The 24,643-nt window shown below is 42.8% G+C and overlaps 1 protein-coding gene across 5 annotated transcripts in view; it reads left to right on the top strand.

Annotated features, from left to right (window-relative positions):
* Positions 1-24,643, top strand: part of GRAMD2B (GRAM domain containing 2B) — an 84,949-nt gene that overhangs the window by 37,579 nt on the left and 22,727 nt on the right. For all 5 annotated transcript variants that reach the window (XM_070374063.1, XM_005887395.3, XM_070374062.1 and 2 more), the window contains exons 2-5: positions 15,774-15,893; positions 18,819-18,930; positions 21,357-21,423; positions 22,344-22,447. In XM_070374063.1, the coding sequence (XP_070230164.1) occupies positions 15,774-15,893; positions 18,819-18,930; positions 21,357-21,423; positions 22,344-22,447 (403 nt within the window). The remainder of the gene's footprint in view (positions 1-15,773; positions 15,894-18,818; positions 18,931-21,356; positions 21,424-22,343; positions 22,448-24,643) is intronic.

The raw sequence follows: 24,643 nt of genomic DNA, 5'->3' as shown, positions 1-24,643 counted from the left end.
TGTCTCTCCCTCCTCTTCCTTTTCCCATTTACCACTTGGTCCTCATTCCTTCTCTTTCCTGGAAGAGTGCCTCTAAAATGGAACTCCCTAACGGGATCCTCTTCCAGCACCCACGTATCAGAAAATACACACCAATCTTCTCAGGAGTAGCATTTCCATAAAGCTGAGCCTCATTTCAGGAGACCGTGGCAGGGCTCTGTTAGTCTCTTGCAAACTCAGAACTCCTCTGCTCTGCTGCACCCTCATCCCTCCAGGCTTAAGGACAGCACCTCAGACACCCAGTTCTTTGTAGTCCTACTCACCTCCCAGATTCTAACACTACAGATACCTTCTCATTGGCATTCCTGATACAAAGCACTTGTTCTTTTTTTTCCTCCTTCTTTGCATACTGTAAAGTTTTTATGACTTTGCCTGCAATCCTCATCCTTCCAGTTCTTGATCCTCTGTTCCTTTAAAATGGGGTTCCAAACTGATCTACTGTGAGAAGGATTCCACTTACTTCTGAAAAACCCAAAATAGAGGTCTTAACTTTTTTTATATATTCTGGATTTTAATGGGGTTCTTTTGACAGTGGGTTTAGTTTTCTTCTGTGTGTGCTTAATCTACAGTTCTCAAGGCAAGAATACTGAAGTGGTTTGCCATTCAGAAAACTAAGATCATGGCATCTGGTGCCATCACTTCATGGCAAATAGATGGGAAAACAGTGGAAACAGAAACTTTATTTTTCTGGGCTCCAAAATCACTGCAGATGGTGATTACAGCCATGAAATTAAAAGACTCTTACTCCTTGAAAGGAAAGTTATGACCAACCTAGACAGCATATTAAAAAGCAGAGACATACATTGTCAACAAAGGTCCATCTAGTCAAGGCTGTGGTTTTTCCGGTGGTCATGTATGGATCTGAGAGTTGGACTCTAAAGAAAGCTGAGCATCGAAAAATTGATGCTTTTGAACTGTGGTGTTGGAGAAGACTCTTGAGAGTCCCTTGGACTGCAAGGAGATCCAACCAGTCCATCCTAAAGGAGATCAGTCCTGGGTGTTCATTGGAAGGACTGATGCTGAAGCTGAAACTCCAATACTTTGGCCATCTGATGCAAAGAGCTGATTCATTTGAAAAGACCCTGATGCTGGGAAAGATTGAAGGTGGGAGAAGGGGACGACAGAGGATGAGATGGCTGGATGGCATCACCGATTCGATGAACATGGGTTTGGGTGGACTCCGGGAGTTGGTGATGGACAGGGAGGCCTGGTGTGCTGCGATTCATGGGGTCACAAAGAGTCAGACACGACTGAGTGACTGAACTGACTGAATCTATAGTACCTGAGTAATTTCCAGTCTTATTTGATATTTATGATTTTTTGAATATTTGCTGTAATGGATGAAAATTTGTTAATGCTGTGTTGTTGTTTAGTTGCTGAGTCGTGTGTGACTCTTTATGGCCCCACTGACTGTAGGCAGCCAGGCTCCTCTGTCCATGGGATTCTCCAGGCAAGAGTACTGGAGGGGGCTGCAATTTCCTGAATTTCATGCCCTACCTGAAATTTTCATTCTTATCTTTCTGTTTTGGTAAGTTTCTCATTACACTTTTAAAAATCTAAGTCGTTCGCAAACACTTCCTTCTGGCCAAAGCCTTAATTAAATAGATTTCCTTTAACGTATCTTAGGTATATTAAAAGTGTCAGTTGGTGGAAGAACACTTTCAAAACAAGAGTAGAGATAGAAATACAAAAAAATATTTAAAGTTCTTGCCCCTGGGAAGATTATTAGTTTGAAGGAGATATATATATTTTAGAAACTTTGTTAGCATGAGCAATGTACTATACAGAATCGTGTTTACATGCTGAGGGTATAAATAACAAAACAGAGCTATCAGCAGCATCAATCTACCTTTCCTGGAAATTGGAAAAGTCAATTGCTGTCTCCTTGATTCATTTTCTTGTCACTTTGTTTTGTTGTTTTCCAGTTGTGCTTGGCGTCAAAATACCACTGTCGAGAAGTTATTTAGTTTGATTATGATTTTGCTTACAATTGTTTCTTCCAACAATGAAGACAGTCAGTTTTCATATATTTCAAATTATTCCTCACCTAACTAATGATCATTTTGAAAGATAAGTTTGCACACAATCAATGAAAGGAAATCAATGAATCAATGAAAGGAAAAGATGACTTTCTTTCTCCCCCTTCCATCTTCAGCCTGGTCCTCTTCCAACAGAATTTAAAATCACACTTGGAGTTTTGTACATAGTTCTTGAGATTAAATTTAAGCTCAAGCCCCTTTTCCAGTGCTGATTATTGTTCTGAACTCTATACATACTCAAAATTGTCCAGTCAATGAATAGTAATTACATAATTTTTTTATGTCCAGACATTAGAGGTAAAGAGATAGGGGCTAATATCTAGAGGGACACATCCTAGGCATGGAACAATGAATAGTTGTGGGTCGTTAGGAAGGAGCAGAAAGGACAGTCTAGGCTAGACGAGCCAAGAGCCATACACAGAGGAAGGATGAAATACATAAGCAAGGCTATGGGCTTCCCTGGTGACTTAATCAGTAAGGAATCCGCCTGCAATGCAGGAGACCCCAGTTCTATCTCTGGGTTGGGAAGATGCCCCGGAGAAATGAATGGCAACCCACTTCAGTATTCTTGCCTGGAGAATCCCATGGACAGAGGAACCTGGCAGGCTATAGTCCACGGGGTTGCAAGAGGCAGGCACAACTTAGCGACTAAACCATCATGGTGAGAGGCCCAACATGCCTGGAATGGAGGAATCATTTTAGAAAGTAGAGAGAGACTGCAAAACTCTGGAGAGTCTTGACTCACATCCAGATGCCTCATTCTGATGCTCAATAGGAAGCCGTTGTTAGTTCTGGAACAGGGGCATGACATAATGGAGGCAGTGTCTCAGGGGGATGAATGGGGCATTGATGTCCCAGAAGACTTGGAGAGGGAGACCCTGGAGATCACTGCTGCGTGTCTCCAAGGTTGTGTCTGCAGCTGCAGCTCTTCTCTACTGTTAACTTCATCCTCAAGCAGTGACAGAAGCCCTTGTGGGTGGCTTTTTAAAAAATAAAAACATAAGCCAGTTTGAGTTGGGCTTCTCTTCTTTCAGAATCAAAATCTTAATATTTGAACACACTTTAAAGTTATTGTGAGTTGCCTTAGGCTTTGAAAGAAAATCAAGGAAAACAGAATTCAGTTCAGTTCAATCACTCAGTGGTGTCCGACTCTTTGCGACCCCATGGACTACAGCACCAGGCTTCCTTGTCCATCACCAACTCCCACAGCTTGCTCAAACTCATGTCCATTGAATCAGTGATGCTGTGCAACCATCTCATCTTCTGTCATCCCTTCTCTTCCCACCTTCAATCTTTCCCAGCCCAGCAGCAGGGTCTTTTCAAATGAGTCAGTTCTTCACATCAAGTGGCCAAAGTATTGGAGTTTCAGCTTTGGCATCAGTCCTTTCAATGAACATTTAGTACTGATTTCCTTTAGATGGACTGGTTGGATCTCCTTGCAGTCCAAGAGATTCTCAAGTGTCTTCTCCAACACCACAATTCAAAAGCATCAATTCTTTGGCGCTGAGCTTTCTTGATAGTGCAACTCTCACATCCATACATGACTACTGGAAAAACCATAGCTTTCACTAGATGGACCTTTGTTGGCAAAGTAATGTCTTTGCTTCTCAATATGCTGCCTAGGTTGGTCACAGCTTCTCTTCCAGGGAGCAATCATCTTTTAATTTCATGGCTGCAGTCACCATCTACAGTGATTTTGAAGCCCAAAAAATAGTCTGTCACTATTTCCACTGTTTCCCCATCTATTTGCCATCAAGTGATGGGACCAGATGCCATGATTTTTGTTTTCTAAATGTTGAGTTTTAAGCCAGCTTTTTCACTCTCCTCTTTCACTTTCATCAAGAGCCTCTCTAGTTCTTCTTCGCTTTCTTCCATAAGGGTGGTGTCATCTGCATACCTGAGATTATTGAGATTTCTCCCAGCAATCTTGATTCCAGGTTGTGCTTCATCCAACCTGGCATTCTGCATGATGTACTCTGCATATAAGTTAAATAAGCAAGGTGAGAATATACAGCCTTGATGTACTCCTTTTCCTATTTGGAACCAGTCTGTTGTTCCATGTCCAGTTCTAACTGCTGCTTCCTGACCTGCGTACAAATTTCTCAGGAGGTAGGTCAGGTGGTCTGGTATTCCCATCTCTTTCAGAATTTTCCACAGTTTATTGTGTCCCACACAGTCCAAGGCTTTGGCATAGTCAATAAAGCAGAGGTAGATGTTTTTTGGAACTCTCTTGCTTTTTCGATGATCCAAAGGATCAATTTGATCTCTGGTTCCTCTGCCTTTTCTATATCTTGTGCCTCTTGAATAGCACAAACAAAACCTTGTGTGTACCAGGACCCAGGAGAAAGGCGCTATGACCCCACAAGAGACTGACCCAGACTTCCCCATGAGTGTCCGAGAGTCGTCAGCGGAGGCGTGGGTCAGTGGTGGCCCCCCTGAGCAGGACTGGGGGCACTGAGTGCAGCAGTGCATGCGGACATTATCTTCATTGCCTCCACCTGATTTTAGCCTCTGGTCAAACAAAAGGGAGGGAACACAGCCCCACCCATCAACAGAAAATTGGATTAGATTTACTGAGTGTGGCCCCGCCCATCAGTACAAGATCCAGTTTCCCCCTCAGTCCCCCTCAATCAGGAAGCTTCCATAAGCCTCTTATCCTTATCCAACAGAGGGCAGACAGAATGAAAACCACAGTCACAAAAAGAAAGAAAGTGAAAGTGAAGTCCCTCAGTCATGTCTTTGTGACCCCATGGACTGTAGCCTACCAGTCTCCTCCATCCGTGGAATTTTCCAGGCAGGAGTACTGGAGTGGGTTTCCATTTCCTTCTCCAGGGGATCTTCCCAACCCAGGGATAAAACCTGGGTGTCCTGCATTGCTGGCAGACACTTTACCGTCTGAGCCACCTGGGAAGCCACAGTCACAGAAAACTAATCTAACTGATCCCATGGACAGCAGCCTTATCTAACTTGGTGTAACTATGAGCCACGACATGTAGGGCCACCCAAGACACATTGGTCATGGTGGAGAGTTCTGTCAAAATGTGGTCCACTGGAAAAGGGAATGGCAAACCACTTCAGTATTCTTGCCTTGAGAACCCCGTGAACAGTATGAAAAGGCAAAAAGATAGGAAACTGAAAGATGAACTCTCCAGGTCAGTAGGTCCCCAATATGCTACTGGAGAACAGGGGAGAAATAACTCCAGAAAGAATGAAGAGACGGAGCCAAAGGAAAAACAACACCCAGTTGTGGATGTGACTGCTGATGGAAGTAAAGTCCAATGCTGTAAAGAACAATATTGCATAGAAACTTGGAATGTTAGGTCCATAAATCAAGGCAAATTGGAAGTGGTCAAACAGGAGATGGCAAGAGTGAACGTCGACATTTTAGGAATCAGTAAACTAAAATGGACTGGAATGGGTGAATTTAACTCAGATGACCATTATATCTACTACAGTGGGCAAGAATCCCTTAGAAGAAATAGACTAGCCTTCATAGTCAACAAGAGTCTGAAATGCAGTACTTGGATGCAATCTCAAAAACAACAGAATGATCTCTGTTCATTTCCAAGGCAAACCATTCAATATCACAGTAATCCAAGTCTATGCCCCAACCAGTAATGCTGAAAATAGAATTGGGAGTAGGTATAAAAGTAGGAATGAATAATGTGATTGTTCATGGAACCAGGTTATAGGGCCATGTTGGGGCCAGCTGGTGGTCTGTGCTCAGCCATTCCTCCAGCCCTGATATTGCAGCTAAGATTTAGAACTTCCCTGATAGCTGAGTTGGTAAAGAATCTGCCTGCAATGCAGGAGACCCTGGTTCAATTTCTGGGTCGGGAAGATCCACTGGAGAACGTATAGGCTACCCACTCCAGTATTCTTGGGCATCCCTGTGGCTCAGCTGGTAAAGAATGCGCCTGCAATTCAGGAGACCTAGGTTTGACCCCTAGGTTGGGAAGATCCCCTGGAGAAGGGAAAGGCTACCCACTGCAGTATTCTTGCCTGGAGAATTCCATGGACTGTATAGTCCATGGGGTCACAAAGAGTCGGACATGAATGAGCATCTTTCATTTTCACTCGCTATGGCAGTGTGCTTGGGACTCAACAGAAATCATTTCCAACTGAAAGAAACCTTCCTCTGCGAAGACAGTATCTTTTTGTTGTTCTCTGGGCTCTGCTGGTTTTTATATATAGTTTTTTTACCTGCTACCAATATATGTCTATTATATAGCAAACTAGATTTGCAAAATCACTCCCACAAAACTACAGTTCTTCTTGTGTTCGCTGTAACTATCCCTGGTGGTGCTGATCTTCTCCACTCCCCAGATAACCTTTGGGTTATCTTGGATGTTCCTCTTCATTGCTTGTTCTCCCACTTGATCTGGTGTTATCTCTCAATTATCTCTCCAGCGTCTGCCTCTCTGGAGGTCAGACTCCTCCCCCATCTGCCTTTCTGTGTTCTCACTGTCTCCAGCCCCCACCTGCGCCCATTCCCTGTTCTTGTACATTGATGCGAGTGTAACCCTCCATGAGGACGTGTATCATCAGGCCCCTTATATGTGCCAGAAGAGGTAAGCACTGAGTAATATCTCATCTTCATCGTTTCATCCCTTCTGTCTAAAAATCTTCAATTAATCCCCACTGCCAACCAAATAGGAGAAGGCAATGGCACCCCACTCCAGTACTTTTGCCTAGAAAATCCCATGGATGGAGGAACCTGGTAGGCTGCAGTCCATGGGGTCGCTAGAGTCGGACACGACTGAGCGACTTCACTTTCACTTTTCACTTTCACGCATTGGAGAAGGAAATGGCAACCTACTCCAGTGTTCTTGCCTGGAGAATCCCAGGGACGGGGAAGCCTGGTCGGCTGCCGTCTATGGGGTTGCACAGAGTCAGACACGATTGAAGCAACTTAGCAGCAGCAGCAGCCACCAACCAAATAAAGTCTAAACACAGCCCTATCTCATTAAGAACCAAACTTAACAACAGTTTAATTTGCTTCTTTCTGCTGCCTTACTCCAGAGAAAAAACAAACTGCTAAGTTTTTCATCTGCCTCCCCAATAACTTTTAACTCTGCTTGGTTTTAGTGGTAGTGTTACTTCATTATCTATAAAAATGTATGCATCCTGTTCTTTCTTGCTTACTAATTCTCTACTTTCTCAGCTTCCTGTTTTGATGGAACATAAGTGTCAACTCATTTATACTAACTTCCCTGCTTGCCTCTCTTGCTGCATATCACTTTCTCCTTCCTATTTTCATGCATTTGCCTCTTTAAAAAACACCCTGACCAAAATATCTTGTGAAGTTAATTTGACTCCCAACTTTTTAGAATAAGAAGTTAGGAACCTCTGCCCTTCTTTGACCTCTTTACCACTCATATTTTTTGTTTAATAATACCTTCTCCTTTTTTTCTTTTCTGTTTAGAATTCCTGTTCATTTGATAAGGAAGTACCTGGCTTAAACATGTCTTGTTTTTCCCTCTTACATTTTCTCTTTTCAGATTTCTGTATCTTGATGCTATTTTCCAACCCTTTGATTACGTAAATAGGTCTCATTCAGTTCAGTTCAGTTGCTCAGTCGTGTCCGACTCTTTGCGACCCCATGGACTGCAGCGCGCCAGGCCTCCCTGTCCATCAACAACTCCCGGAGTTTACTCATGCCCATTGATCGGTGATGCCATCCAACCATCTCATCCTCTGTCATCCCTTCTCCTCCAAGCTTCAGTCTTTCCCAGCATCAGGGTCTTTTCAAATGAGTCAGCTCTTCACATCAGGTGGCCAAAGTATTGGAGTTTCAGCTTCAACATCAGTCCTTCCAATGAATATTCAAAACTGATTTCCTTCAGGATGGACTGGTTGGATCTCCTTGCAGTCCAGGTGACTCTCAAGAATCTTCTCCAACACTACAGTTCAAAATCATCAGTTCTTCGATGCTTAGCTTTCTTTATAGTCCAACTCTCACATCTGTACGTGACTACTGGAAAAACCATAGCCTTGTCTTGATGGACCTTTGTTGGCAAAGTATTTCTCTGCTTTTTAATAATAAGCTGTCTAGGTTGGTCATAACTTTCCTTCCGTTGAGTAAGCATCTTTTAATTTCATGGCTGAACTCACCATCTGCACTGATTTTGAAGCCCCAGAAAATGAAGTTTGCTGTTTCCACTGTTTCTCCATCTATTTGCCATGAAGTGATGGGACCAGATGCCATGATCTTTGTTTTCTGAATGTTGAGCTTTAAGCCATTTTTTTCACTCTACTCTTTCACTTTCATCAACAGCCTCTTTATTTCTTCTTCACTTTCTGCCATAAGGATGGTGTCTGAGGTTATTGAGATTTCTCCCAGCAATCTTGATTCCAGCTTGTGCTTCTTCCAGCCCAGCGTTTCTCATGATGTACTCTGCATAGAAGTTAAATAAGCAAGGTGACAATATACAGCCTTGACGTACTCCTTTTCCTATTTGGAACCAGTCTGTTGTTCCATGTCCAGTTCTAACTGTTGCTTCCTGACCTGCATACAGGTTTCTCAAGAGGCAGGTCTGGTGGTCTGGTATTCCCATCTCTTTCAGAATTTTCTACAGTTTATTGTGATCCACATAGTCAAAGGCTTTGGCATAGTCAATAAAGCAGAAATAGATGTTTTTCTGGAACTCTCTTGCTTTTTCCATGATCCAGCGGATGTTGGCAATTTGATCTCTGGTTCCTCTGCCTTTTCTAAAACCAGCTTGAACATCAGGAAGTTCACGGTTCACGTATTGTTGAAACCTGGCTTGGAGAATTTTGAGCATCACTTTACTAGCATGTGAGATGAGTGCAATTGTGCGGTAATGAGCATTCTTTGGCATTGCCTTCCTTTGGGATTGGAATGAAAACTGACCTTTTCCAGTCCTGTGGCCACTGCTGAGTTTTCCAAATTTGCTGGCATATTGAGTGCAGCACTTTCACAGCATCATCTTTTAGGATTTGAAATAGCTCAACTGGAATTCCATCACTTCCACTAGCTTTGTTCGTAGTGATGCTTCCTAAGGCCCACTTGACTTCACATTCCAGGATGTCTGGCTCTAGGTGAGTGATCACACCATCATGATTATCTGAGTGGTGAAGATCTTTTTTGTACAGTTCTTCTATGTATTCTTGCCACCTCTTCTTAATATCTTCTGCTTCTGTTAGGTCCATACCATTTCTGTTGTTTTTCAAGCCCATCTTTGCATGAAATGTTCCCTTGGTATCTCTAATTTTCTTGAAGTGGTCTCTAGTCTTTCCCATTCTATTGTTTTCCTCTATTTCTTTGCATTGATCGCTGAGGGAGGCTTTCTTATCTCTCCTTGGTATTCTTTGGAACTCTGCATTCAAATGGGTATATCTTTCCTTTTCTCCTTTGCTTTTCGCTTCTCTTCTTTTCACAGCTATTTGTAAGGCCTCCTCAGACAACCATTTTGCCTTTTTGCATTTCTTTTTCTTGGGGATGGTCTTGATCCCTGTCCCCTGTACAGTGTCACGAACCTCCGTCCATAATTCATCAGGCACCCTGTCTATCAGATCTAGTCCCTTAAATCTATTTTTCACTTCCACTGTATTATCATAAGGAATTTGATTTAGGTCATACCTGAATGATCTAGTGGTTTTCCCCACTTTCTTTTAAGTCTGAATTTGGCAGTAAGGAGGTCATGATCTGAACCACAGTCAGCTCCTGGTCCTGTTTTTGCTGACTTTATAGAGCTTCTCTGTCTTTGGCTGCAAAGAACATAATCAATCTGATTTCGGTGTTGACCATCTGGTGATGTCTATGTGTAGAGTCTTCTCTTGTGTTGTTGGAAGGAGGTGTTTGCTATGACCAGTGCATTCTCTTGGCAAAACTATTAGCCTTTGACCTGCTTCATTCTGTACTCCAAGGCCAAATTTACCTTGTCACCTCAGGTGTTTCTTAAGAACATAATATTTGAGTAATGACTTAGGGAAAGGAGAGAGAAAATTATGTGTTGCCCTTAATGGGGACAACGGCACTCCAGGCAGAGGGAACAGCCAGTGCACAGATTTTCTTGTGGGAGCATAAACTGAGAAAAGGGAGTTAGAGGAATCCGGAGGGGCAGAGAGGGCAGATCCGGAAGTGCTTTGTAGGCTATTAAGGATTTGAACTCAGTCCTTTTGCATAATACTGTGGTCTGTTTTATGAGTTCCGTCTTCTCTCTGAAGATATTAATTAGAAGGTTTTGGGTTTCTGTTTTTCTTGTTTGCTTGTTTATTTTCTTCTATTCTCTGAAGTCAGTTTTCTAGAGGTTTTACCTTCTTGTTGGTTTATCCTGGTCTTTTCTTTAAGACTTCAGATTTTCTTCAAGGGTCTAGCAATCCTTTGCTGTCATTTCATATGTAAGAATGAGGGACTGGTGGGTGGTGGGGGGTCAGATGAGGAATTAGAGTAGTTCAGTAGAACATGGATAGGGAATTGGTACTTAGCTTGGGACCACTTTGTTCAAAATGGAAAAAAGAGAAGGGATTTATTCTGGGGTTTCACCCTCCGTACTAGGTACCCTGATTTCCTGCTGCTAAATTATCCGTTTTTTTAAATTGACAACCTTTTGACGGTGAGGGTGGGATGATTTGGAAGAATGGCACTGAAACATGTATATTATCATATGTGAAACGAATCACCAGTCCAGGTTCAATGCATGAGACAGGGTGCTCGGGGCTGGTACACTGGGATAACCCAGAAGGATGGGATGGGGAGGGAGGTGGGAGAGGGGTTCAGGATGGGGAACACATGTACACCCGTGGCAGATTCATGTCAGTGTATGGCAAAACCTCTACAATATTGTAAAGTAATTAGTCTCCAATTAAAATAAATAAATTTATATTAAAAAAATAAATTGACAACCTTTCTAATTTTTTTTTTTTTTCCTCACGGTCTGAGTAGCTGACTGACATTTCGGTATTGAGGTTGGGCAGGGGGTGGTGGTGAGTTGGAGGATGGGCAGAGATTTTGAGCACCTACACACACACCTTTAATTTTGTTTAATGTTTTCCACACTTCTTGCATCGTCCTCTTATAGCATTTTATTGGATTCTGAGAAACAGGTTGCTATTCTCTTATCTTCTACTGATGCCCAAATTCTAAAATACGACTTCCTCTGCTTTGCTGCATGAGTTCACGTTGTACTTCACTTTCATTTTCCAGATATGTGGGGAAATCATCTTCTGTGGATGGTCTCCCACCATTATTGTAAGCAGGATTATTATTTCTCTTTTTAACAGGCCTCAGAAAGGAGAGGCAAACACCTGTGCTCCTGTTCTCCATCCTGAGCTGGAAGCCTGTCAGGTTTCATCACAGGTTTTGCTGAAACCAAAGAATACTATGTTTTTGGCTTTTCTTTTTAAAATCTGCCAGTAAGCCTATCCAGAAAAAAGGAAAAGTTAACTTGTCATTAATGTTTTATTTTAACGTTATGCTGACCTCTAATATCCATTTAACTTTTCTAAATGTTTATTTATTTAAAAGGTCAATTCCAGGATATTGCCAAGAATTTGGTGATGCAGTCATAACCAGAATTGTTTTCCCTAAATGTTTCTATCAGCAGCCCATCAGAAAAATTGGCAAAATGTACATACAAATAGCTAATTTGCAAAACAGGAAATAAAGAACACATATGAAAATACACTCAACCGTACTCATCAGAAGAGAAATGTAAATCAAATCAAAACTATGATGGGATTTTTTTTTTTTTTACCTCTCACATTTGTAGAGATCAAAAATTTTAGCAGTTTAAAAAGAAAAACTTTAACACTAGTCATTGGTAAGATTGTTATTCTCTGTGCTAGGTACCTGCTAGGCACTCTGGATTATTTTTTTAAGTTTAACACTTTGTTAGAAATGTGTAAACTCTGATACATATTATGGGTGTGAGTCACAAAACGTTTACTAAAGGCAATTTGACAATAACTATAAAAATTTTTTTATTTGTGTACATTTTAACACAGCAGTTTCATTTCCAGGAAATTATACTGTGGATGTATTCACACATAATAACATACGAGGACATTCTTAGTAATGTTTGTATTTATGATAAGACTGAAATCACCTAAATGCCCATAAATAAGGAACTGGTTAAATTATAAATCAGCCATTACAGTGGAACTCTATGCTGTCATTAAAAAGAATGAGGAAGCTCTATGGGTACTAATAGGAAAAGAGTACCAAGATATCGTAAGTTGAAAAAAAGGGGGTCAGGGGTATAGAATAGCATGCTGTCACTTATGCTTAAAACACACACACACTCGTGGGCACTCAGATTCCCTGGAAGGATACACAGGCGCTGGGAACAGTAGGTGCCTCTGCAGAGAAACAGGGTGACCGTGAAACAGGGGTGGGCACAGGGGAGGTTTGTTTTTCCATTTGTAACTTTGAATTGTATTGTTGTGCTTCTAGTACCTGTTCAGGAATAAATATGTCAATAGATAAATACAATGTAACGTTTCCAGATAAAGATATACTTACATCAGAATTGTAAATGAAAGACCATTCTTCCTGACTTACAAAATCTAGTTTGCTCCCAGACTAGACTGAGTTTGCTTTGCACTTGGGAGAGGCTCAGAGGTCTTGGAGAGGTACCGATTTCCATCACCAGCTCCTGCACCTTGTGTACCCCATGCTGCTTTCTGCTTCCCGTTACTATGATTCTGGTTACCGTATGGCTGCTGAACAGTGGTCCCCAGGGTCCTCCTCTGTCCCTGCAGCCCATCGCTCTGCTTCCCAAGTACTAGCCACTCTTGCCCACCGGCCACGGGGTCACCAATCAGGCAGCATACTAGGAGCAAGTCTGAGGCTACAGATCTTGGCAAGTCCAGGGGCAGCCTACTTTTCAGCACAGGGTTTCCGTGTCATTGTGCTTTCACACACCTGACCTTAATCATGACCATCCAATTTCCAGGATTTTATTTTCTGGTGAAACATATGCTATCTTCAGGTCACTTCTTAACCTTTGCTGGGCAAGACTGTGGTTTCGAGAAATGATAATCAGGGAGTTTTTTAAATGATAGTAGATGTAAAACTATCTCACTGGTACTACCATAAAGGAATTTAGTGACCTTTTTTATGCCCAAGCTTAGACTAATTTAACTTGAAGGGAGACAAACACAGGTTTATCACTGTAGTTAGGAAGGAACACAGCTTCCTGGACTGAACCAAAGTGAGGCACTTGTTTGCATTTATCTGAGATACAGTATAATCATTCACCTGAGACAGAACCTAATCGTCACTGAGATGTGATGGTGCCTGAGTACAACACAGCCTCAGCAGGAGAGGCAAAGAGCCTGGGAGATAGAAATGACAGGAGAGAGGTGTTGAGTTTACTCTAAACTCAGAGACTTTCCAGGAGGAATAATAGTGGACTCCACATAAAAATTCTAATTCTGAAACATTGTGAAGTCTGAATCAACTCATCATCAAACTAATGAGGTCCAGGAAGTAAGGAATATCAGACTGTTGATAGGGATTGTCAACCTGGTTTTTTAATTTATAGATTGTGTAACAGTGTGTGGCAGTGTATTATTGAAACCATCACTGGTTTCAATGTGGTAGCTGGTAATACATATGCTACTGCCTAGCAGGTGAAGTCAGGCTTGGTTAGTATAAGTGTGTCTGTCTTATCTCCCAAGCATTGCCACCCTTGTCTCTCTATGGCAATTGTTCAGAAACTCCCTACTGAGAAGGTTTCAGGGCCCATAACTGATGCTTAAATTGGGTTCGAGATTGGAGAAGATTGGTGAAGATGGATCCCCTGTTCCCAGCATCTTCTCCCGCTTCTCTGCTTCCTTAAAACGGAAACTCATTTATCCGTCTCACCAGCAGGGCCAGCAGGGACCCATAAACAAGCGTTTGTTGAGAGAAAAGGATCCTTGACTTGGCTTTTTTTTTTTTTAGTTAATTCTTATAGTCAGTGTCCTTGAAAGAACCTTATCTTCTTGTTTCTGGTTTGTTTGTTTTGTTTTTTAAAGTGATTTCCTTGTTTTCATGACTTAAGTGAGACCTGTTATTTCATCTCCCTTGTCAGTGAGAGTTCAGCTTCACTGATGGTAACTTTACGGTGACTGAGAGGCACTGAGGAAGTGGTTTCTTTCTTCCCCTACACCCTCCTCACTCAAGCACAGGCAAGTCTCTGTTTTTCGGATTCTAGCAGTTAGAGTCTGCTGCTGACAAGACGACCTCTGGGCTAAGGGGTGCCTCCAAGAATCATCTCACCAGTGTTAGGAATTAGCTTGCTTGAGTTTCCTTAGCATCTTTGAGTAAACAAAAACCCCAAATTGAATTGGCCATAGACATTACAGAATCAGTAATTGTCAATCCCATATTGATCAACACCAGCAAATGACCACAGTAAGCAAAATGCTTCCTCCAAGTCTTGGCACTGGGCTCTTTCTGCCCAGAGCGAGGGGCACCATTTCTCTGGCAGGCCATGTGTCCACTGGGCTAAATCAGACAGACAGCACCGTTTCCTGGGTGCCTTTGACTGGGCATGGCTCTTTCTGAGTCCACAAAGGTGCTGTCCAGGATGGGCCTGAATCTGACCCTTCAGAGAGGTTGGTAAATATTTGAAGGAATGCTAAAGTGGATTATTGAAGTTCCACACACACTTTGTCTCCCTACTTCAAGAGGGACTATCGAGTGGATTTCTTTTTCTTTTTTTGGTTTATTCAATTTCCTTGACTAGGTTGTGGGAACTTTTTTCCTGTGTCCACCGCACTGGCCCTCCTCCATCCTTAATGGTTCAGCATGTGGCCCTCTGACTTACTGTCCCCTCTTCTCCCTCTTTCACCAAGGTCAGACCTAATTTTCCTAAAGCCCATTAGGCACGATTACATACCAGCACTGTCCTAGACCCTGAGGTCAGTAAAAAGATCAATGACATTTTCACCCCAGCCTGGGGATTCCACATCACAGAACTAGTAAGAGGGTTCAGAGGATAGATTAGGTGGTTGGGGGGATGGATGAATGCAAAGAAAGAAAATTTGAGTATGGCCTTCTACACAAAGGCCTCTCAGATGGACAGACCTGAGTTTGAATCACAACTCAGACAGGCCAGTTCTATGAACTGGGGTGAGTAATTCACCATGTAAGAGCCTCAGGTTCTTCCTCTGTGAAATGGGGGTAGTAATTCCCACCTAGCCTAGGTGGTGGTATGGATTAGAGATAATAATTGCTGAGAGAGGCACTTGGTGAAATTAGCAACCACCCAAGCCAAGTCCTATAGGTCTACAACAAAAGATGATAAGTGACAAATGCAAACAAAACGGGTGGGGGCTCCTGGGGGACAACTCACACCTGGCAGGAGGCCACACGTGAGCAGGTTCAAGAGGCCCTCCCAGCCTCCAGGTGATCTGCCACCTCCGTGCTGGGCAGGGCCGAGCCAGGCAGTACAGGGCTCATGGGCGACAGACCAGGGAGCCAGCGAGTCCCTACAAAGTCGGACATTTACCTCCATGTAAACCTGCAGGTATGTCTGAAGCCAGCATGACCCAGAGCTCCTCCTCCTCTGGCACCAGCGGAGGGGCCAGAATGGAGGGATGGGAAGGGCACAGCTGTCCTTGTTGACTTCAGCCTGTCGCAGGATTGAAGGTCATTCCACTCTCAGAAAAGTGAGGTCACGTCATCATCTTTCCATCCTCCCCACCCTGGATGTCTAAGGTGAAGCGTTTTCTCTTCCCCAGCTCAGAGGCTGAGAATGGTGTGGAGGAGAAGAAGAAGGTATGCAGGTCGCCAGCAGCGCTGTCTCCCACCCCATCCAGCGAGGCTGAGTCCCAGGACCAGAAGAGAACCATTTCCCTGCGGTGAGTCCTCACATGACTCCCTCTGTTTGTTTGTTGTTTTTTTTTTTGGCTTTTCAGAGGGAGGGGTTGCTGGAAAGAGCTGGTATTTCTAGTTTTATGGTGGTGGCTAAGACGAAAGCTCTCCTACAGGCAGGGAACACCCCTGAGAAAGAAGTGAGGTGTTTTTCCTTCACATCCGGACACTGGCACCTGCTTTCTCTCTGAGCTCTTCCTAGCGGTCTCTCTTCTCCTTCCCACCCCAGTCTTCTGCAAACTTTCTGCCCCTTTCTTAAGCACTGATTTTGCTACGTGATAAAGCCTGGGTGGCACAGAGTTAGAAAGCACCTGGAAAGACTGGCAGCGTTACTGATGAGGCCACCCCGGCTGAACTGTGTGCTCAGCCTTTGGGTGTGCACAGCTGCCGTCTAGCTTCCCTGGCAGCTGCAGAAATGAGAGGAGGGAAAAAGCCTTGCCCGGGATCCCTGGGCAGGGTGTGCACTGCCTGTTTCCGGGGGCCAGTGCTGGAAACCAGGCTCAGTTTGATCGTGGGACTGTGAGGAGAGAGGAGGTTTGAGACATGGACTTCTGCTCCCCATCACTCTCAGGGGCACCAATTATGTGCTTTTTTTCACATGGAAGAAAGAAGTAGGAATTTCAAGTTGCTTTTCTGCCCTTAAAGGAGAATGGTTAAGCCAACAATCACAGGTAACTCTGGCCGTTCATCTACACCGAGTGGAGTGATAGTTCTCTTCCCCTTATTAGAACTGTCAGAACTGCTGCCTTCTACGACTTTGGGCCTCTGCTAAAGGATGATTCAATAACTCCTACTTTTCCTTTCCTTCCTGGCCACCCCAGCCCACGTCTTCTCTGCTAATCTATTCCTCACTCAGGACCAAGCATAAGTCTTTACTGTGCCCCCTGCGTGTTCTTTTCTCCCACTCCCAATTCTCTCTCCATCTTTTCTGCAAGTCTGTTGTGGCGCATCTCACTTTCAACCATTCTTTCTACAGCTGTTTTCCTGTCAGAGCATCCTGCCTTACTCAGCAAAGACATAAAGCCCGTTGTTTCTTGTGACTTTCGGCACCATTGAGTGCCTACCACAGGTGCTCTGAAATGCACTACACGTGTAACTCCACCTTCCCCAAGCTTTACACGAGACTAATACACTCATCGTCTTACACCAAACACCAGGGCTTGTGAAACTTCTCCAAAGTCTGATCTGTGTAGTGCAGAGAGCTCTGCACTTGGTTGAAGGCTCTGCTCTCACTGTCTGGAAGTTCTGAATTTTTGAATAAAAATATCTGCACTAGGCTTCAGGTCCTGCTCATAGTCATTTGTAAGAAGTGAGAAGTTGAAAAGGCACAAAGAAATCATGTGTGTAAATGAACATCCCTCCCACCCTTACTTCAGGCCAGTGCTGTGCAGACAAACCCTTCTGCCTGTACCACTTGGAACCAAGGGCACAGTGGCCCTTCTGTCGCATTTGCGACAGTTCTTTGAAAGGTCTGATCATTGCCTTGACAGTACCATTAACATTTATTAATTTGAATCCATAGAGGTGATAAATTCAAATTAGTGGCTAATATAAATAATAGGTAATTTGACATTTGTAAAAAGTTTTATTTTCAAGTAGAGTACAAATGTTTACTCATAGTTTTTTTTTTTTTTTTTTAAGTAATTCCTAGAATTCTAAAGGCATTTATATCCATAAATTGGTTCAATGGCCAGTACTTGAATCCAAATCTCTGTGCCTTGAATTGAATGATAGTATCTTGGACACAAACTGTTGGGGCTGGCAGAGGCCTGGGGCATTGCATGCTCCATAGCCTCATAGCTGAGAAAACCAGAGCCTAAAGTCTCTCTAACTTCATTTCTGTTTCTGGGTCACACCCATATGCCACCCCAATTGCTTAAGAGTCTTCTTAAATTCACTTTGAACCAAACATTGTTTTTAACTGCACCTTGATCTAAAGAATCCTGTTGTGGAATCATGAATTTCATGTGCCACGTTCCCCCCAAGAAACAGAAAAAAATCTATATAGCTGTATCACAAAACTTATTCATGCATATACCTCTAAAAGTCATGCACTCAATCCACACTGACATGGCTGTGTTTTGCTGTATGGTTGAAGATGCAAATGCTACCCAAATGGATAAGCAGGACTGGAATCATTTTGGAAAGAAGTCGGGGAGCTCTGACCTCTGCCCTTATGAGAACAAAGGAAGGACTTCCAAACATGGTCTTTTTTTATCATGATTTCACTTCTTTATTCCCACTCTGTGATGATCTGTCTCTCTTTTCCTCATACCCAGTTCCTGCTCATCCTGTTAGGCCAAGTATATTAAACCCATGTTGTCCTGTTGGTCTCTTCTCTTCCCTCCTGTTGGACTTATTGTCTCTGTATCTCCTCCTAACGCCTGTGATAGGCATTGTTTTGATGCTGTATCACATCCTGCCTCTTTAAAGAGATGCTTGATGTGTGCACAGGCTCCTTAAGGATAAAGACTGTCTTGTCTGTTCTGCTGCATTTAATGCAGCACCTCACTGAATTAACACTTGAGAAGTATTGACAGAATTTTGAAACCAAATATTCCTGGATTGAACTGTAGCTGCAGCTTCCATCATTGGCCTCCAGTACTACTCTGTATACTGCTTGACGTACTTTTGAGATGATATAATTACTTTCACAGCTCGATCAATACTTCTTTCTTCCATAAGATATGATTTCTGCAGTTTGGGATGACCAGCTGCTGAAATCACCCCGTCACCCACATCACTTGCTGGGTAAATGCCCTTAGAGTACTGAGTGATCATTGATATCTAGAAGAGAAAAACCAATGAAAGGCTTTGTTGTGAGCTGGCGTGATAATTAAGATGTAGTAATAAAATTAGTGGGTAGCATAAAAAATTTCATTTTATAGACTCCCTGGATTTTCTTTCCTCAGGTCAAAATCCAGTTTCGATGGGGCCCCTGTAGCAAATGAGAAAAGCGACTGTAAAACTGAAAGCAAGAATGACTCTAAGATTGAAAGGAAAAAGTCCTCATCTTCAAGCCAGGTAATTTAGGAACGAGATGTGTATCGTCTCAGAGGGCGAAAGGGGCATTGATTTGAAGCCAGCTGGAGGAAGGAACGCAAGGGCCAGGACTAACGCTGGTACAGATTTAGAGAACAAGGGATTTCACAGCTGACCTTCCAGCATGTGCTGAATGGTAGTGAGTCCCGCACTGTGGCCCCGTACTCTGACAAGTACCCAGAGAGCAGGGGCCAACCCAGATTCATGTGCTTGTCTAATAATTAGCCAAGCGCAGGAGAACTGTGACATCCTCACACTGCAGTTACAGCCTGATAAGGCATCTGTGTGAATAGAAGGCCTCCCAAGTACACACAGAGGAGCAAAGCCTGGAGCAGGGTGATGATTCTTCTCCAGAAGAATATACCCAGACAGATCTGTGGCATAGAGTATGACATACTGGGGTTTTTTGACACTTTACTCCTAAAATACTTGAATATGTGTCTCCTAACAACTAGAACAAGAAACTGTTGACTCACCCGAGAAATTTAACTAAATAGTAAATTTATGAAGATATTACTAACGTAAAATCCATTTTCAGTTTCCACAGTTGTCCCAGTAGTCAATGTCTTTTACAGAGGTGTTTTCCCCCCCACTCTCTAGAATCCAGTTGAGCCATGCATTGCATTTGTTTGTCATGTCATGTTTAATTTAGATCAGTCCCTGCCTTTTTTAAATTTGATTTTTATCCACATTTTTGAAGATTTCATTGCCCAGATATTTTTAAATCAAGCATGCAGCCAGTACTCACTGTAGCCATTAAAAAGAAAATTTCAGCAAAGCTCTGAGAGAACACCTAGCTTTTTAAATTTTTACTGGAGTATAGTTGATTTACAGTGTTGTGTTCATTTCTGCTGAACCGCAATGTGAATCAGTTATACATATATCCACTTTTTTAGATGCTATTCCCAGATAGGCCATTACAGAGTATTGGAGTTTCCTATGCTATCCAGTAGATTCTTATTAGTTATCTGTTTCTTTAGAACAGTGTGTATATGTCAATCCTAATCTCCCCATTTATGCCTCCCTCCCACCCCCACTTTCCCCACTGGTAACCATAAGTTTTAGAACAACGTCTAGCTTTAATCAGAGGGAACTTTCTGGATGCCAGACGTACTCCAAGAAGCAGCATGAGCGAACCTACTTTATGTGAAGTGTTCATCCATGAATTAGTTGTCTCGAGGGGACTGTCTGTCATATGAATGACCTTTGTGGCCATACTAGGACCATTTATGCCATTGAGACCACTTCTAGTTTAGATAGTAAATCATCAAGGGCCAATTTGTGGCATCTCTTTTCTGCTCATAAGATTCTGCCTGCTGGATGCTTTTGAAGAAGAGTGATCCTGTGGACAGAGGGCCCAGCTCTACCTCTCAGTAGATGTGTAGAGCCAGTTAAGTCCCCAAGTGTCCCTGAGGCACAGGTCCCTGGATGGTGCAGTACGAACATCAGTTCCCAGGTTATTGTGGAGCTGGGAGTGGTGTTTTGTGAATGCCCTTTACAGGCTGTAAAGGAGAAGGCGATGGCACCCGACTCCAGTACTCTTGCCTGGAAAATCCCATGGGTGGAGGAACCTGGTAGGCTGCAGTCCATGGGGTCACTATGAGTCGGACACGACTGAGCGACTTCACTTTCACTTTACAGGCTGTAAAGTGCTGTCTGTACATTGTTATCATAACTGGAAACAGGTGCCTTGAAAATGAAGTGATTTGTAGCATTTCAGACTCTTGGGCCTTCTACTGCCCTGGAGAGCTAAATCTTTCATGTGAAATCCTGTTTGTCATCTCCCCCAACACTGGTTAAGGAAATACCTTCACCACAGTAATAGTGATAGGGACACACCCAGTAGCAGGTCCTGGAGATGTATCACCCCATTTAAGCCCTAGGACATCCTTCTGACGCAGATACAGAAAACTGAGGCCCAGAGAGGTTAAGTTACTAGGCCAGGATCACATACCACAGAAGAGGTGCAGCCAAGACTTAAACTCAGAGTTATCTGATACAGAGCTTTTAACCACTACCCTCTTCTGAGAGTACTCACTGGGATCTTGAGTGCCCTGGGATTCACACTACCTGGTGAGATTCTGACAGTTGTACCTCATTTCTTATTAGGGATACCCTTGTCCAGCCACTTCTGCAGAAAGCTGCCCACTGGCTACTTCATGATTATAGATACATGTCCAGTCATCAGGTCACTAATCTTGTTGGAAAATGAAACCTTTGTGACCTCTACTGTTTTTCCCTGAAGGACTGTGTTGGAGACTATAAGATCAGGGAGAAGGAATTCCTAAAGATTCTTTATTTAAGAGTGGGAAGACTTGTTATATAATTTCAATTGAAGTTAAAATTTGTTTATGTTTGACAAGAATGCCGAGAACAGTACTTCTGTCTGTGTTTTGTCTTCCTTGTAGGACAAAGCAAACATGCACTTCCACAAACTGTTTCTAGATGTCCCCACGGAGGAACCTTTGAGACAAAGTAAGTTCTGACCTGGTTGACTTTGAAAAGATGCTAATTGGTTTTGGGGGTGAAAGAGCCTGGGGACTGAATCACCAAGGGGAATAGGTTTCTGAAAGTCATGATGTGACAGTAATGCTGACCTCACTCAGCTCTCACCCAGCACCTTGAGAGATAAGAGAGGAGAATGGGGAACTGACTCCCTCCATGTGATACAGAGTTATCCCAGAGGTTTCCAGAATGTCCTCGCCTTCCATTTTCGTGCTAACATGCATTGTGATTAGACTGTGCTGAGTTTTAGGATAACAAGACCAAGCAAGACCAGACTGGAAGAAAGCAACACAGACCTAGGTCGACAGACATGGTGACCCCTGCACTGTTCAGGGCTCAGCGGTCACACCTAAACACCCGGCCCAGCACGCCATTCAGCACCTGCTTGTCTCCTCCTGGGAGCAGAAGGACCCAGGGTTCCATTCCAGCCTCCCTCAGTACACAAGGCTAAGGCAGCGTGCTGGGTTCCTGCCATGGTCTCCACACAGGAAGGTGTGGGTCATGCGCTCTTCCCACAATGAGACCATCTATTTCGAAAGAGTCATTATGACCATCCCAGGGAAGGAGGGGCAGGCAGCAGTGTCAACATTAGCACAAGGGTGACACACGTCCCCAAACGGAGATTTTTGAAACACCATTCTGAACCCTCATCTTCAATGACAGACTTGCCTTTCTGTTTTGATGTTTATACTGAAGTTTGTAAGACTTGGAATTAAAAAACAAACTCTCATCTCCTAGCTTTATCCCACTAAAGATGACTGAAAAGCAGGGGAGAGATCTTTTGAGCATGAGTGTGTTATCTGCCCATCCCTGAGTCATCAACAGATATATGCAATTTTCGTCTTAAATGGAAATTGTAAATGATGTTATACCTGTGTATATCTTCCCAGGTTTTACGTGTGCTCTACAGAAAGAAATATTATACCAAGGGAAGCTCTTTGTATCAGAAAACTGGATTTGTTTTCATTCCAAGGTCTTTGGAAAAGACACTAAGGTTAGTATTTTTTAAAAAAGAAAACTAACCCTGCATTTTCTTACATATTGTTAATATTAATTGTTAAATGTAGCAATGTTTATAAATATTTGTGTCGTTATGATACCTTTATACCAAGTTTCCTTTACTGTAGTCCCAAATACTACAGGTTCTAAATGCCTCTGCATGAGTGCTAAATCTCTTCAGTCGTGTCTGACTCCTTGTGACCCCATGGACTATAGCCTGCCAGGCTCTTCTGTCCATGGGATTCTCCAGGCAAGAATAATGGAGTAGGTTGCCATGCCCTTCTCAAAAGGATATTCCCAACCCAGGGATAGAACCAGTGTCTCTTCCGTCTTCTGCATTGGCAGGCGGGTTCTTTACTACTAGAGCCACCTGGGAAGCCCCCTAAATGCCTCTAGATGACACAAACTTCTCTTTTTCCCTAACTTACACTCTTTTCATTCTTTTCCTTACATACATATATCCCTCCTAAAATCCTGCCTTAAATCCTTTTTACCAAGATGTCACCAGCACACTCAAAGTTCTTCATATGGAGAATTTGTTTCAAAGACATACATTAAACCCAAAACAGTTCTTTAAAAAAAAAATTTTTACACCATATTCACACAGTTACCATGAGAAATCTAGGTAAACAGGCCTATAAATAAGCTACTTATTAGAGCTCCCTTTGTCACTAATACAAAATGAGCAGGCTTTGGAGCTTTTTGGTCCTGGTCTGGGAATCACATACAATCTCCAGTAGACGCAGACTGACATCTTTTCCTTCTCACTAAATACAGATTTGGGGGAGCAGAGTCCCATGATACCTGAGCCATTAAGGAGAAGAGCCTGAAGGAGTTGGTAGCTTTCCCAGGGCACCGCCTTTTAAAACAAGGCCCTTGGGAGTTTGATGTAAGAAAGGAAAAAGCTTATTCCTTCCCAGTGACATTCTTTCCCTTTGAGCTATGACGTCACATCACACAGTTCAGCCAGGCCAGCAGGACAAGGAGGCAAAGAAACACCTGGGGTTTGCGTGACTGTGGTGAGTTTTTAATCATTCTGATTCATGACTATGAATAAGCAACTTTTATATTCATGAAGTAGCTGATTAAAAACTCCTTTTGTTTTAACTGGTAGATATGTTTTATTTAAATACTCTTCCTAAAGCTACTGGCAGTCTTATAAATAAAGGCCACTTAACAAATATAGTGGAAATTCTTTATGTTGGTGTTGAGTCAGCAGACTAGCATCAAACATGTAATTTTTATTGTATAGAGTTGTGTTGAGATAAACGTAGTTTAGATTCACAGTATTATTTGAATCAGTGTAATGGAAAGCGATATTGAGTAATATTACACCATGTTTCTAGATTTCTGGATTATAAGCTCTTGTGCATAGAGTGGATAAGGGGACTGATTTCCGGTTCTGTGGGATAAAGATAATTCTCAGAAATAGCAAAAGCCAACACCTCTGACCAAAGCAGCAGGGATTGAAAACATTAGAGAACAAAGAATTAGCCTTTGTTAAGGGATGAGGAATTCACAAAGCCAGTAAGTGGTTTCAAGCTAATATTATTCTAGTAATGGTTTCAAAATCCCTCCTCTAGCTAAGAAAGAACTGACCAAAAAAAAAGGATTGACCTGGATTTTTCAAGACAAGGACACATGGGATTGCTTTTGCCTGTGCTGTATCTAATCTAAGAGGGGTGGGAAGATAAGAACCACAATAGTGACTTGCACATTCCTTCTCCACTGAGGATGGTGTCATGGAAACTTGGGCTTCAGTCCTCCGGCAGAATTTGCTCCCTGCCAACAGACCTTGGCCAAACGCAATCTAGCATGAACTAAAAGGAGCCAAGCAATCTGCACCAGGAAGGGGAATTTTCTGAGCACCCTACCCTGGAGAAATGTTAATAATAAAGTGTAACCTTAATTTAATCAAGACCTTTTCAGCCTGTGTGTATTTTCAGATGCTAGTAAAATTAAAGGCATGTATCACATTCCATCTAAGCTCAAACAGAGAAATGATTCATGCTTTATTTCTCCAGTGTTATGTAGTTGTCATTTTATACTTATGAAGCAATTGATTGAAAATTCCATCTTAAGGGTGTTCCATGCCTCAGATTCTGCAAAAATCCAAATTTATAGCTCTTGTCACTGTGTATTCGTGTTGCTGCTGAGAATCGAAATTAGACTCATTGTTATATCATCATCT

Source organism: Bos mutus, chromosome 7 (genome assembly GCF_027580195.1).
Source record: "Bos mutus isolate GX-2022 chromosome 7, NWIPB_WYAK_1.1, whole genome shotgun sequence".
In the NCBI taxonomy this organism is placed as follows: domain Eukaryota; kingdom Metazoa; phylum Chordata; class Mammalia; order Artiodactyla; family Bovidae; genus Bos; species Bos mutus.
The sequence above is the reverse complement of the archived record's forward strand: the minus strand, read 5'-3'. Positions and strand labels throughout refer to the sequence as shown.